The 15,806-nt window shown below is 35.8% G+C and overlaps 3 protein-coding genes across 3 annotated transcripts; 2 read left to right on the forward strand and 1 right to left on the reverse strand.

The window, feature by feature from the left end:
* Positions 1–68: 68 nt before the first annotated feature.
* On the reverse strand, positions 69–5,535 carry Sec24CD (Secretory 24CD). Its single transcript, XM_066295962.1, has 2 exons — positions 4,992–5,535; positions 69–3,788 (listed from the first exon to the last, which is right to left on the reverse strand). Exons 1-2 carry the CDS (start codon positions 5,410–5,412, stop codon positions 697–699), a joined length of 3,513 nt encoding a protein of 1,170 aa, XP_066152059.1. The 5' UTR covers positions 5,413–5,535; the 3' UTR covers positions 69–696.
* A 451-nt stretch (positions 5,536–5,986) lies between these two features.
* On the forward strand, positions 5,987–8,270 carry Dcps (Decapping enzyme, scavenger). The gene is made up of 4 exons (XM_066295964.1): positions 5,987–6,438; positions 6,498–6,643; positions 6,788–7,013; positions 7,981–8,270. Exons 1-4 carry the CDS (start codon positions 6,099–6,101, stop codon positions 8,268–8,270), a joined length of 1,002 nt encoding a protein of 333 aa, XP_066152061.1. The 5' UTR covers positions 5,987–6,098.
* LOC136346646 (uncharacterized) lies at positions 8,251–9,368 on the forward strand. Its single transcript, XM_066295963.1, has one exon. The coding sequence runs from the start codon at positions 8,251–8,253 to the stop codon at positions 9,343–9,345; it is 1,095 nt and encodes a 364-aa protein (XP_066152060.1). The 3' UTR covers positions 9,346–9,368.
* The last annotated feature ends 6,438 nt before the right edge of the window (positions 9,369–15,806 follow it).

The raw sequence follows: 15,806 nt of genomic DNA on the forward strand, positions 1-15,806 counted from the left end.
TCGAGACCGTTTAAAGAAAAATTGAAGTTCTTCCAGTAGATGTAGGTATCTACTAATGAACTAATCCGTCCAATAAAATAAAATATATTTGTTTTTTAGAAAAAGTAATACATATATACAAAACATAATAAGCTAATATAACTATAAACATAGACTTGATGTTAACTTAAAGAGTTTCAGGAAACAAAAACCAAATTTTTAGTATAATTAAGAATCTATAATTTAAACCTCTTTCATTAATTTACTACCTGTCCCTTCGAAAATCTCACGAACTTAGAAACAACAAAATTTACGAATTACAAGATTATGGGCATTGTTACACGGTATGCAGATCATCTCGTCTAATTTTTTCTTGTTTGCAGTTTTCAGAGAGAAAAGTGATACCGGATTAAATGTGATTAAACGTTCGTTATTAAAAATCAGATCCTAAACAGCCCGGCGGATTTGATTTTGGAACTGGATTTTCCTAATAATTTTCAGTTATTTCAATCTTTCCTATACTGTGATTGCTAATAAACATACACTTTAATTGCATTATCAGACGACTTAAAGAAAGACAGCTTAGATACTTGATGTCTCTGACGCCAGATAAAATTCGCCTGATGGTTGATCTTTGCACATAACAGAAATGCAAGGCCAACCACTAACATATTCGCTTTAATCCTCTATTGTCCCTTTGTTAACTAATAATTAAAACTAGCTTAGCAATGACCTAATTTCCTTATGCATATGACACAGAAAGTCTACATAACTCGCCGAACCGTCCGTACCGCGATCCTCCACTAAGAAGTGTTTGAACACTGGCTCTAGCTTTTCTCTTTGCCGTACTATGGTTAATCTCATGAACCTATGTCTTTCTATCCTTACATCATTAATTATCTTCCGCACTGCCAACGAGAGGGGGTTGTCCAAGTCTGGAATGAACGGTCTCTCAATTTCGATCTGAATCGCTGAAGGCGCACCAAAGACGTTCTGCACAAACTCGGGGCTGGCCCCTAGCCCGACCCAAAGGAACATATGAATGCCGTTATCCAAAATATACACTCCTTGCTCGTTCATTTTTTCTACGGTGCATCGAATGGGCGCTGGCATTTCTAGTGGGTCTGTAGACAAGTCAATTTCGTGCACCGGTATTAGCCTTGGGTAGAAATGATTAACAGAAGATAACACATCCATGGTCAACACGACTTGCATTGCGAACGCTCTGTCGTCGATTGTCATGTCAGAACCCCCGGAAAGAGCATCGCTCTTCAAGAGACAGTTAACATACAGTGGAAGCAGCTTCATACATTCAGGAAGTATCAGCTGACCGGCGCTGCTAGAAGTAGCGCAGTTTTTTCTATAAGTAGCCAAAATTTGAGCTCCTCTATTCACCAATGCATCCTTCACAGTCTTGGGATTGCTGTCCAGCAGCCGGTACGTGGCTTGCTTGGCCATAAAATTAATTAAAGTGTCCAAGTCGCAGCTTCTATACAAATCGGCCATTTGCGAACAAGTCTTCAAGGACAAGTTCATAATCCTTAATCTCCTTTGCCCTGAACAAGCCGTGTACAGCAAAGCTGCTTGAATGTATACTCCTTCTTCCTCAGACAGTTTATCGTCGTGCTTGATTTCAATGGCGAGCCCTTTGTCGCAATCCAAAGCGGCCAGTTCAATATCGGTGGTGTTTGACATATAAAAGTATCCGTAGAAATCGGTGGGCCTTACCCCGGTTGATGTTCTGACTCTCATAACGCCGTCAAAAGCTATAGGCCTGCTGACGTCGGTTATTATGTCGTTAACTAATCGATCACCATCAATGTCAGCTTGGAAGTATGTGTACTTAAACACTTCCCCTCCTGTTAATCTGGAAACTTGGCTGATTGTTGCGAGGTCTATGTAGGAATTGTTGAATATGAAGAAATCTACAGAACAACCAGAAGCGACGCAGTCCTGTCCCAGTTGGTTGTACGCTTGAGTTTGGGGAGTCAAAACCGTTTTTTCTTTGTCAGTTCCCAGCAGTTTTCTATCGTCCCTATTTCTCAGTTTACCGGGGCATTCTGCGGTGGGTAAAGTTGAATGAAACACCATTAACTTTCCGACAGTTTCTGAAGCTTTCAAAGCTTCCAGTCCTGCTGAAATGGCAGGCAGTAGCACAATTTCAGTTTCCTTAGTCTCCGCAAACATCGTGGGGATCTGCTCCATTAGAGCATCAATTACAGCCTCAGATTCTTGAGGGGTAGATAAAAATCCGTCTAAAAGGGGCATGAACATTTCCTGAGTGTCTCCAACTACCATCATTTGAGGCCCGGCCAAGGTACCCTTTATATTGTAAAAGTGCACGGAGCTGTTGTATGTGATGAAGCCCACTCTCATATTACTCTTGTCTTGACCTTGATCTATAGGCAAGTTTTGGATAATTTCCTTCATCCTAGAGCATATAAGGGACACAAGACCCGATTTGATGTTGTTATACGAGACATCTATAAGGAAGATGACTGCCGGGGGCTTAGGCAACACGTTATTTCGGCAATAATCGGCCGTTGCTACAAATTCATAAGTACCAAGCACTAATTCTGGTCGTTCATATTTATCCAAACGTTGCCCGGTATGGTCTAAATGCTGGAAATACTCAGCAGGGACATCAGTGGTAGCTTTGCAGAACAAACACTGAAATCGTCTACCAGAGTCAATGAACTGCATGAAAGGGCACATGTAGGCTTTACATCTAATACACCGCACAGGCCCGAGCTCTCCAAAATTAACTATCGGAGGCTGGTACTCATTCTTTTCCAAGCGGGCCATGGGGCTAATAACCAAACTAAAAGGAACCGCGGTTTGTTTCATAATATCCTGGGATATGGGCACATTGTACATGGTAGAACGTATATACCTAGGACTGGCGTTCCCTTGATCCTGCACCACAAAATTAGTGGTAACTAACGGAGGTACAAGTCCTTTCTGATTAGTCACAAATACCCCGCTCCTGGTTTTTTGATCGTCTTGAATTACCTGTATAGGACTAGGCATCTGATCAGGATCTAACCGTTTCTGTTGCTGGGAAGGTTGGGAATAACCTCCAACAATTCCTGGTTGTCCCATTGGAGGATATCCTGGGGGTCCTTGCTGCATGGGCCTCTGCTGCTGCTGCTGCTGCATGTAATTCTGATTATTCAGAGGTGGTGGCATGTGAGAGCCAGGCCTCGCCCCAGTTAGGGACATATTTTGCATCTGATTAGCCATGTGATTGGTTGGATCAATGTGTCCTGGTTGCATTGGCGGACCTTGACCCGGTAATGGAGGCATGCGATTGGAAAAAGGCGGCATTTGATTTTGAGGGGGCATCTGACCGGGCAACGGTGGCATCTGACCTTGATGGGGTGGCATTTGACCTTGATGAGGTGGCATCTGATTTTGATGAGGTGGCATCTGATTTTGATGAGGTGGCAATTGACCTTGAGTATGTGGTATTTGTCCTTGTTGAGGTATATGACTTTGAGGTGGTAGCATCTGGCCTGGCATAGGAGGTCTAGATTGCATATTGTTTTGAATTGGAGGTCCTGGTGCTATTTGTGACCCAGGTGGTATTGTCCCTTGCATTGAGGGAGGTTGACCAGGCATTGAGGGAGGTTGACCAGGCATTGGGGGCATTCCAGGAACGTGTTGACCTGGTAAGGGCGCCAGGATTTGACCAGTTCTTGGAGACATACCTTGTTGCGGAAGCGGTGGCATTTGAGGTTGTTGCTGAATTGGTCTCTGCTGCATTTGGGGAGGCACACTTAATGGTGTGCTTGTATTTGGGTATTGCCCTGTGTATAAAACAAAGAATAATTTGTACATGGCTAGAAAAAAAATTTAAATAAATTAAAATTTCCATAATTTTGGAGGTGAAGACTTCTGCTCAGATGAAAAATAAGGTCTTTATATCAGTCTTGTTACAATAATGAAACCAAAATTTTCAAGAAACAGTACACACAGTATTGAAATTATACTATGCAATTAAGCATGGGTCATCAGTTAACATCTGATTTGATTATTACTAAATGGAATTGAAAACAGCTAAAATTAGTTTCTTATGATATCTTTTGAAATTGTCTTTGAAAATATTCAAAAATATAATATACCTCATTTAAGAGTGTAATATTAAAGTTCATCAATAAGGTTTATAGGACAATACAAAATCAGATGCATCTATAATGTTAAATACTAATGAAAAAGCACATAATTATGGTAATGATCTTTCTATCAATAAATTGTATCAGTTAAATTTGTTAGAAATTATTTGGATCCCCAAAAACCTAAGTTTGGTTAAATTGTAATGAAATGACGTTTTAACAAAAACAAATCACAGATCTTTTTGAGAACCACAATCAGAAGAGCAAAAATTATTTAATTATATAAAAATTATACATAAATAATAAATTATAACATAGAGAGATAACATAATGAAATGTAAAGTAAAATTTTTTACAAAAAGGATAATTTGGGAAACTGAAGTATTTCTGACAAAACCACATCTATCATTAATTTAATCAATCTATAGTAAAATCCAAATTAAATAGAAAATAATTTGAGATTGAGAAAAACAAAAATAATTACTTTTGAGGGCTAATGCTCCTATTCACATTAAATAGCAATGTTTGCTGCAATAAGAAAATCATTTACAAAAACTACCTATCAGGCACTAACCCTTGAGTTTAAGTGCATGTAAAACTTATTTTTGAGAAGAAATAGTTTAGGTTTCTCCTTTTTAGGATTTATACAGAATTAGATATAATAGATTTGAAGAAAGTAATAGTTGCAAAATGATTGTTTGCTTGCTGGTCATTTCACTCAAGTGGATATACCAACATCATGGATTTATCAACAGAATGAGAATTAAAGCTCAAAAGGACAATGATAATTAAGGAAAAATATAATTGTAAAATTAAGACTAAGAATTATTTCCTTTCTTTCATTTATAACTGTAAGAACTAAATTACTTATCCAGGGAAAGTAGTAAATATGTTTACCTGGTTTTTGTGGTACCATCTGTGGACCTCCTCCAATAAACTGAGAAGGTTGTGGACCTGGTGGACTTAATCCAGGCTTAGTTTGAGGTGGAGGGCTATTTGCTAAATGATCACTATTTCCTAAATATGGTGATTGTGGTAGTGGAGGTGCATTCCCTTTTACAAACTGTTGTCCATTTTGTTGTGGAATATTAGATGGGTAGGTGTGTAGTGCAGATGGGTTGCCAGCAGGAGTACTTCTGGACATATCTTGACCAGGGGGTGCATTAGCTGACCCAAAATTGGGACTGGGAGAATTCACTGGTGGTGGACCATTTTTTGTTGGGGCTCCAACTGGAACGTTGGGGCTGGGCCTAGACGGGAACCCGTTGGATGGAGGATTGAAGTTGTTTTGGGGAGGTGGTAAATGAGCGGAATTCATAATTTCCCGCAGAAAAACACTAATTGAACCTTTATTTCTGTTGTTAACGAAAATTCAACTAGAACAGGCACAACTCATTCGTGCCACGTAAGGTTACACGTAAGGAAAAATGGGAACTATCACTGTCAAACATGACAGAATTTTTAAAACGTAAACAATAACAAAGGAGTTTTCCGATTGCAAGTTTTTTGGTACAAGGGGAAATAGTGTAGGTTCTAGAGATTCTGTTTCTACTACCGATTTACTTTCATAAACTACCTTTTCGATGGTTGTGAGATGAGATGAGTTATAAAAACTGAAAAGTAAAAAAAAAATGCCGTTAAAGACGTAATGGAAAATCATACTAGTTTTGTTATCGAAAGATTCATGCATTATTAGCCAGAATTATTAATGGCCCATTTTACCTCATAAAAGATGTACAATCTGAAAATACTTTTGTGGTACTGCATTTAATTAAATTTATTTTTCGGTGTGCTGTAGTTTTTCAATATCAAGTCAAATCTGTTCTAATTTAGTGTGAACTTCATTTTTAACACACCCATTAATATAAAAAAAAAAGTAGAACTTCTCATCTTTCGGGAAAATGGGATTAGAGCATTTTACACCAACTTCAGGAGAGTTGCGCAAAACTTTTCTCTTCTGTGGCTATGTTAATGAATATTTTCTAAACGTGCAACCTCAAAACAATGGCCGCTGTGGAAGTTGGAAACGGTGACGCTATACCAAATAAAAGGCAAAAATTGGATGAGAATTCATCAGATTCCATCCATTGCTCTCTCAAAGATCTATCTGCCTTTAAACTAAAAACGGTCTTACATAATAATACTACACGAAAAACGGTTTGCTTACAAGGAACCTTTGAATCTACAGAGGGAAATGCATTGGTGATATTGGAAAAAACAGCATTTGCGGGGGAAAATTTAGTTCCAGAGAGTGAATATTTTACAGAACGAAGTCTACTGTCTAAAGTTTTCCATAATGATGCATATGGAGATTATAAGTACTTCCCAGTACCTGAATTAAACAGTGAGTAGAAATGCACCTTTATATAGTCAGACAATTATTAAGACTGAGGTGAATTTCAGCAATAAAAACAACTGTAATTCATCCAGCTACAGATAAACATATTCTCAAATATTCTATACAGCAGAATTATATGGTGGATGAAACACCTGAGATTTATAACAGTGTAATTTTGCCTCATATTACGAAGGATAAATTTGATCTTCAAGTAAGTATGAATTTACCTTCTTAATCGTAATTAGTTTTCAATGATTTCATTGATTGTATGGATGTAAATTATACAAATTTGTACAATCATCTCTTAGTACCATCATTGCTCTTAGTTTTTATCATTTGCCGACTTTCATTTTAGTGGGTTTACAATATATTAGAGCATAAGTCAGAAAGTGATAGAATTCTTGTTGAAGATGCTGACCCTATAAACGGTTTTGTAACAGTTCCTGATCTCAAGTGGAATGGGGAAGTTGATACTTTATATTTCTTAGCAATATGCAATAGAAGAGACCTGAAATCTTTACGTGATTTAACTGGGGACCATCTTTCATTGCTTAAGAATATTCAGGCAAAAACAAAGGCAAGTAAATATTTTTTTACTATTGTGCTGTAAAAACAAATTTTGTGTGAATTCCTGTTTGTAGCTCTGTAGTTGTGAAAGTGTGAAAAAAAAATCTTTTCACAATACTCACAATAGTAACATTTTAAGCACATACTCCATTTTAATATCTATGTATAGCTCTGCTAAGGCCCTGATGGATACAGTTGTTTGAGGGCCATATTTCTGTATCCATATCATACACAAATAATGCTTCAATACATAATTTTTTTTGTTAGTGGTGAAACCTTGCTCAAGCAATTTTGTTTAGATTCTTCCAATATCAGTCTGTCTTAATCTGATATTGCAAGAAACCAAACAAAATTGATCTACCAAAATTTGATCAATAATAAGAAAAAACAATGCATTGCACCATTATTTAGGTATGATATAGATACAGAAATGTGACCCCCAAACAACTATATCAGTCAGAGAATCAATAGACTCTACAAAAATACTAAAATATAATTATGATAAACTCCAAATTTGTGGATAACCTCTAACCTTTTGTTCTGAGATGCTTCACATTTTCTAAATTAGCAGTATTTTATGAAATCAAGTTCGGGTTACCTGTATTGCATTGCAAATACTCAAAATTACCCTAGGTTATCTTATTGGAACTGTCTATTATGACCTGTTTAATATTAACAAATTTAACTAACAATTCTTTAACAAGAAACCAAAACAACTTCAAAAATGTAGCATGTGTAAAGTTTTTTTTATTTTTTCTTCTATTAACTGCAGACTTGTTTAAAGATGAATTGCCAAATATTTTAACAAATAGAATAAGTTTGTGAAGCTTTATATATAATTCATTTTTGTTGCATAACAATGGAATTGAATTAATTTTACTAAAATGAAAAGAAAAAAAGTAATTACAATTTTTTTTTGTCAAAATCCTTTGTATTACTGCATATTTTACCTCAGAAATCAAACTTTTTTATATCAGGAAGCAATCCAAGAAAAATACAACCTGGACAGCTCACAACTGCGGATTTATCTACATTATCAACCGAGTTTCTACCATTTACACGTCCATTTCACCTACTTACGACACGAGGCACCAGGAATCTTGGCTGAGAGGGCACATCTTTTAGCTACTGTGATCAGCAACTTAGAATTAATGTCCGACTATTATCAGAAAGTGACAATTCCCTTTGTTGTGCGGGAAAACGATGGGCTGTTTTCGAAATTTGAAGAAAAAGGCATATTGAAAAAGCAAGATGGAAAGTCGGTTGTATAAGTCAGTGGTCATTGAATTGAGACCTAAGCTGAGAAGCGCCAATGTTTTTATTGTTTTAAAGGAGGATTGTCCTGAAACAGCCAGCATTAGTTTAAGTGAAAACAATTTTAGTGTAAGTTTAGGTGATAATAGGCAGTTTTCGACGTATTTGCAGGATTTTAAGGCAGAGGCTTCAACCTTATCATCATTGAAAATCTCAAAAAAGCACATCTCTTTTAGGTTCTTCACTTCTCACTCAAATTCGGGCAGCTTTAAAACTGAACTTATTGAAAACAGTTCAAGTAGTGATAAATCTGAACACTTTAATGATATTCAACCTAATACTTCTTATACCATTGCCTGCGTTAATTGCCAAAGAAATTTATGTTCGTCTACTTTAACCTTTAGAAGGGTTTTGCCCCTACCCGACACTCTAGACCAAAACGATTGGTTCTGTCATGCACATGCCTCAAATCAAGTACAGGCTAGCAGCTTGGAGCCTACTTTAAAGGACTTCTTTTATACTGCTTGCTACATGCATCTTAGCAAGAACAGTATAAAGAATTTCCTGTCGAAAAACGAGGTTGTGGTTTGTAAATTTTGCCTCAATTGGTTGGGGATCCATAGTCAAAATTCGACTCTAAGGTTGTGGTTTAATACAGTAACAATTACGGATATTGGAGGAACCGTTATTCAGACGAACGGTTTGTCAGATGTGTTTTTAACAATTGCAAATCTCTTCCGAAATAGCTTATTTAACTCCTTAAGGACAGTTTTTCGGTATAGAAAGTCAAACGGTGCCAGCAATTTTCTGCTGCTGTGGGTTTTAGAAAAACAACTTAAAATTAGTTTTAGTGATAAAGACGCATTAGATAAAGAGATGGAGGTGGCTAAAGCATTGTTTATGTTTCTCGAAAACGAAAAACATGAGGTGCTCGAACAGTGGCTGAATGACCAGACTGTCGAGTTAGTCGATGTCTCGCGGAATATGATGCTGGAAGTATTAAAACATTTATATAAATGTCATGAGCTCTTTCCTGCTGAGTTCGCAAAGTCTAATGGTTTTTTGGTATCTTATTTGTTTATGTACGAATAAAGAGACAATATCTAATTTGAAAATAGTTTTTGATTGCATTCCCCCTGTTGTTGCCCCTATTATACAGGATTGTTCATTTGAAAATTTACCAAATCTGCCTTTTCCTGATGGTAAATCTAAGAAATATCTTGAAACACGTCAAATATATTTTGTTAAACACTAGCGTGACGTAAAAAGTTTTAACGCTCATCCGTGCCGTTTCAATTTGCCGGCGGTAAAACTTATTACTGCATACATGCGACAAAGTACTATTTTCAGAAATCGAATGCATGGAGTAAAGCCACTTTACCACACGTCCGTAGAAAAATATTAATCGTACAAAAGCAAGAATTTTATGGCACGTCTCAACGCAACAGGTTTTAATGTTGATCCGATACGATTGCAGACACAGGGGACCTTGAACCTCATGCCGGATTCAATCATCCAGTTGAAGTTAAACTTAAGACGAGTTCAAATTCTATTCTGAAATGCTATACGAACTTGATCCTATCAGTCAGTAAGTTGAATGGTTTAAAGTTGTTAACATTACTATGAAGCGTGTTCAAATTATCAATTAAAACGGAGTATAGAGTACAATAAAGGAAAAAAGTATTTCATGCATAAAAGAATAGCTTTCTAATCTATTTCTGAGCAATTTATTTTAAAATGAGCATTTCAAAGCTTTGCCCAAGCGATTTTTTGTCGTTTTAACAGAAAAGGGCATTCGCTCTGTATATTACAATGAGCATTAAATAAAAACCAATAATAATAAAAAACCAGAATCTGAAATATATATTATTGTTACAAATGCATAAACTACGTGTTGATTTAACAGCCAATAACTAAATCTCAGGGCTGCACTAATCGTTATCAAAGCAATACGAAGTCATCCTAAAATGTGCTAATTTTAAAATCCAAACATTATATTATCTGTATTGTCCAGTGCCTAATACCACAATACAAACTGCGAATTAAGTATTACGTCCTGTGTTGACCCAACCTGCTAAACAAGTACTTAGATAATTAGGAATACGATTGAGGGCATTTACATATTCGTGGTGATTGAAAAGGTCACGTCATAAATTCTAGAGATTATAGAGCAGGCTGAAATAATGATAGTGCATCGTGTTAAAAAACTATATTTTTGCTCTAACTTTTAAACAACTATCACGGTGACGATGGAATTTGGACGGTTTAAATATTTCGTAGTTGTGCTTATTTTCATACGCAAACAAGTGTTTCATATGTGTTCCTTATACAGGGGAAGTCAAAATTTCTCATTTAGACATTCGTTTTTTTTATAATTTTTCTCCAAAAAAGGTATCCTACTTTAATGTACATTTTGTCCGTTTTTTTATTGGGAAAATCGCATTTTATTATCAATATGCACCACATATGCCATGCATTATAAAAAAGAGTATCTATCTCAATATAAAGTTTTCAAGAGTATTTAATATGAGAACAACACTTTTGATAACTTTAGCTGTAATACAAAGCAGTTTTTTTTAAATAATAAACTGTTATTCTATTTGATTTCAAATTGTTGGCAAGTACGGTACGTGTTCATAATAAAATAGGATTTTCTCAAGAATGACACGAGATATCGATTAAGCCAAGATATATTTTTTTTGTAGGAAAATTACGAAAAAACCAAAATTAAAAAAATTAAAAAAACTAATTTTCTCAACTCATTAAAAAAAAATGACTGCCCGAATGGGAAATTTTGACTTCCCCTGTATAAGGAACGCGTTGAAACATTTGTTCATATATGAACATAAGCACGATTACTAATTATTTAAACCGTCCAAATTTCATCGTCACCACGAAAATCGTTCAAGCATCACAGCAAACATATATTTTTTTAACTTCTTAGCATGAGAGCGAACAATTTAGTAACGATGGCCGCTGGATTTTTTTTTGTTTATACGAAGTACTAGCAGTATTTCAGCGTTCTCTATAACCTCTAGAATTTATGGCACAACCTTACGGGACACCCTGTACAAAATTTTTAGCCCCTGAGCACAAGTTTAACATTTGAACTCAGCAACTAATTAATTATGCTACTGCGATCCATTGAAACACGACGGTACACATAAATTTTAATAGATATACCTCGGCTGTAATATTCTAGGAAGAGTTATGATAAAATATCAGCGCGATTAAATTTCGACCGTGTTTAAACCAAGAAGTAAATAGTTTTTTGCTTTTTCATTATACCTACACGGGGAAGTAATGGATTTCAGTATATCATCGTTTAGGCGCAACATTTTATTTTAAACAGGGACGAATTGGTCGCCCAACAAGTCACAAAACTATATTTTTTACTAAAGAATGTTTGTATTAAAAGAAGTTGTACAAGTCAAATACTCAAACTGTACAATATTATATGCAAACTTAATACTAGTTTTTTTTATACAGTGCACATTTAAAGTCCGCACCTACGAGGGCGCTCCGAAATGTAAACAGACATGGAAGACAGCGAGTAAAACCTGTCAAAATTCTTTCAATTGACTGGTTGAGAATATGCTTGGTTTGTTTCGCATACTTTCCATCAGAGGGCGAGCCGATTTTTGCAGTTGCCAGTTATAAAATTTAAAGTACTATGGTTTGACATAAAACTGGCAGTTTCTAAGCATTTTAAGTGCTAATAGATCTTAACAGTTTCATGGTCCTGGTAATTACCCTTTGTTGTGTAAAGATTTTTAAACGACTTACCGGGTGATCGTTAAAAAAACCCGTTGTAGGTGGTGAATCATAAACGTGGGACGTCGATTAAGCTATTTAAACATGAATATCAAAATTTAAATATACAAATAAAATATCTGCAACTGAGAGCAAAGACCACGGATGAACTTACCCAAGACATGCATCTGACGGTTAATAACAATATCGAAAATAAATTGTCTCGGGCCTGTGACTCTTTTTCTTTACCGAGTCAAGGTCGTGCGGATAATTGTAATGCTATTACTAAATTGAAAGGGCATGGGTGGAAAGATGAACGGGGTACCAGGTCTGAGGGGCCTAGGTATTCATTCCAACTTCGAAGACGTGGACAGAGGGCAAGTGGGGAGCGGTGGACTGCTATCTTAGTCAGGTGTTTACGGGGCATGGAATTTTCCGTTTGAACTTGAACTGTATCGGTAAATTGCACACTGACGAGCATTGGTTCTTTGGGAACTTAGATAACCCTAAACACACGACATTCGGGCATCAAAAATTTACCGGTCCGAGGAAAGAACTCAGTAACACCTTCATGAAGGGATTTTTTAATAAGGCAACGTGCTGCCCGAAACCCCTATCGGAATCAGAGAAACACTGGAATTTATTGGAGGGTAGCTGGAGAGAATGATGGTGATAAAGATAGAGGAAGAAAGGATTCGCAAACAGCAGCAGAGATCCGGGATAACAAAAAAATCTGTATATATACCCCCCCCCCCCTCTTTGGAGCAATGCCTGACGGCAGTTCCAGAATGAAAACGGGATGAAGAGCGAAAAGAATATTTAGTGGGAATCCCCTGGGTTCTCCCAAGACAAATAGTATACTCTGGGGTCAACCAATGATAACAACATCAAAGGCCTTTGGCTAGTGCTTAATACATTCACCTCTTCCGCTACAACAGAAATAATTATTTTAAATTTGGTCCTTAACGCTTTTCCACATGCATCATGACAATCTTGGGGCCCAGATTGTCTCAAACAATGATTTCATATATATTTGTTCTTCCTATAGTCATATTCTCAATTCGTCGAAAACGCAATTGAAAATAATTTGTATTCAGTAGAGATGAAGTCAATAATGAAGACATCTGCGAGAATTTGGGCATCTACGTAGGTGTTCTGATCTAAAATTTTCTGAGGAAATTTATAGTTTCACAGAGGGGTTACAAAAATCTGAAGAATTTAGTCTTCCACTAGATTTATCTCAGCAAGGTTATAAGGCTAGTTAATTCTTGCCTGAGGTTTTTCTTTAGGGTTCGGGAATAGCACTGTATAACTCCAATCTATGCACAATCTGGTTTAAATTGGACAAGGCGTGTCTTTTGCATTTGGGCATCTTAATATTAAGATTGGAATTCCATGATCCTTATTATCTCCAAATTGTACAATTTCTTGCCTTCGAATATTATAATTTCCTTCTCGGGTAGCACGTACAAATTGCGTTATTACGCAGGTCTGTTGAGTGCCTGTTAGCCTGTAACTGCTAGCTATCATATTTATAACTCATCGATTAGCATAGTTTATTTACGACTTTATAAGTGATTAGTTTCCTTTCGTTTAGTTTAATTAGAAAGTTAACGGACCATTGACGTGCACTATATAAAAGAAATCTAAACACGTACGAAGCCTAATTTTACGGTTGGGACTTTACTGTAGCTTTTTAATTTCAGACCTCTACCGCTATTCATGACGCAAGCGGGGGAGTTTTGCATTTTCAAATTAAGATCGCGCGAGATGTTGAGTTATATGTTAATCTCATTAGCTTAGAGTCGGTGCACCTAAATCCAACTATAACTTTAGGCTTCTTGTTTTAAATTATAATACAAGAATGGTATCGTCACTCGTCAGGGTTTAGAGAAAAATTAAGGATTCATCAGAGCAATTAAAAAAAATGTGTGTGTGTGTGGGGGGGAAAGGACACTTTTCCATAGTAGTGCAGAAAAGTAAATTTAACTTTTTTGCGTTTTATGTAACTATCCAAACAGCTTATATTTACTCTAATGGAAATATTGCTACATTAAACAGTCGTAATTTTATTCTTTTACAATAACGCCGGTCTAACAAGAAACGCGTAGGAGACCTGCCTAATCGGAAGATATATAACTTTTCTAGGAAAAAGTTAATGACGAGAATTTTTTCAGAGGGCGTATATGCAGGGATACGATTGCTGGAACCATAGAACATCTTTTCAAATTAAAATATTTGATTATTGTCCTATTAAAGCTCATCAACCTGAAAGTAATATTTAGCTAAAGTAAAACTGCAGCTGAAATTAAAATTTCAGCCTTCGCGGGCATACGTTCATTTGAAACATTTCATTAAAGAACACTCCGTATACAGCGGATCCCATTTAAGAAGATGTAAATTTGATGTGTAACTAATCTTTGGACAATTCTGTATAAAAATTTTAAATTTCTTGATGAACTATTGCTGCTATACCCTCGGATTTTTTGGGTTCCTATCATTTTTGCTATGGGGGCTGCCTGAATGAGACTACATTACGCAATTTTTACTAAACCAAAAGAAAGCGACTGATTCTTCTTTATTAGAACTTACTTCTGATGAAGTCCTGGTATTTCGCCTTTCAAAGAGAGCCAAAAGAGTCATATTGATATGTACTATGCACCGTGAAGGAGCAATTGACGAAAATACATAGAAACCATATACCATATTATTTTATAGTTCGACAAACTTAGGTATCGGCTCATTAAGTTAGAAACACGTCAACTACTGTTGTTTGGGGAGTACGAAGCTGACCAATGACCATATTTTTTGGTAGCAGTCATAATTTGCTATTAAGGGCCTATCTATATCCCACGTTATATTTTAGAAATAACTGGCCAGAATCTTTTAATTATTTAATTTTTTAAATGAATTTACTTCTGGTTTCTATCGCATTCTACATTTTTAAACTTTTATGCGTCACGTGCGTGTACCCACTTCGTTTGATATTTTCTCACACAATGCGCCAGTGATATTTAATTGAAAAACGAATGTAATAATGCTGAGGACAAAGCTCGTGAGTTTTTCGGAACCCGCAGCAACTACTGATGATCAGAAAAGATGTTCAATTTGTCTTAGCAAAAAGACCGAAAAACAAACCATGTATGTTCACAGTAGCAAATATCAGTTTTTTTGCAGTACTGATTCGAAGTGTACATAGGTGTAAGGAATAACTTTAAGTTTCTGATTTTTCACAGTTTTAAAGTTGTATTTTCAATTTCAACACATAAATACATGATAAACAAAAAAGGAAACATTTTTAAAGGAAAATTTAATGAAATGGCTTAAATAATACATAGGTAACGAATAATTAGTTGTATGTAATTTAGGGCTAAATTGACAATATTTAATTTGAATACTGGAACAAAATATATGACGTGTAATATTTTATTTAGACAACCAATCGTCTTGAGTCTGCCTTTTTTATAATCACTACCAAGGAATAAATGTGTCCTATTTATCTCTTTTGTGGGCAAGGGTATCACGGATAGATTCGAGAACAAACTACACTTACAAAATAAAAAATCTTAGATTGTGTGTATATTTTTTTAGATTAGAGGAATAGATTTATGTATATTCGCAATTTAACACGAAGATGGCTTTTTTGTAATAAAAACATGAACTTGAAACGATGAAAATTGTTAGTACGATTGTGTTTTCTTCTTTACAATGAAAAGCTTTTTTGAAAATCGAAATACAAGTTCCAGGTGAGCTTTTGTAAAAAAAAAAACTAAAGCCGAAATTCGCAGTTTACGTTTTTC

This window comes from Euwallacea fornicatus, chromosome 24, assembly GCF_040115645.1.
Source record: "Euwallacea fornicatus isolate EFF26 chromosome 24, ASM4011564v1, whole genome shotgun sequence".
Lineage (NCBI taxonomy): Eukaryota > Metazoa > Arthropoda > Insecta > Coleoptera > Curculionidae > Euwallacea > Euwallacea fornicatus.

What these genes read in the sequence shown, in the direction of transcription:
- Dcps (XM_066295964.1), top strand. Translation starts at nt 6,099, where the DNA reads ATGGCCGCTGTGGAAGTTGGAAACGGTGACGCTATACCAAATAAAAGG. An exon ending in CCCAGTACCTGAATTAAACA is followed by an intron (nt 6,439 to 6,497) that starts GTGAGTAGAAAT and finishes GGTGAATTTCAG; the next exon opens with CAATAAAAACAACTGTAATT. An exon ending in AGGATAAATTTGATCTTCAA is followed by an intron (nt 6,644 to 6,787) that starts GTAAGTATGAAT and finishes CTTTCATTTTAG; the next exon opens with TGGGTTTACAATATATTAGA.
- LOC136346646 (XM_066295963.1), top strand. Translation starts at nt 8,251, where the DNA reads ATGGAAAGTCGGTTGTATAAGTCAGTGGTCATTGAATTGAGACCTAAG.
- Sec24CD (XM_066295962.1), bottom strand. Translation starts at nt 5,412, where the DNA reads ATGAATTCCGCTCATTTACCACCTCCCCAAAACAACTTCAATCCTCCA. An exon ending in GATGGTACCACAAAAACCAG is followed by an intron (nt 3,789 to 4,991) that starts GTAAACATATTT and finishes TTTTATACACAG; the next exon opens with GGCAATACCCAAATACAAGC.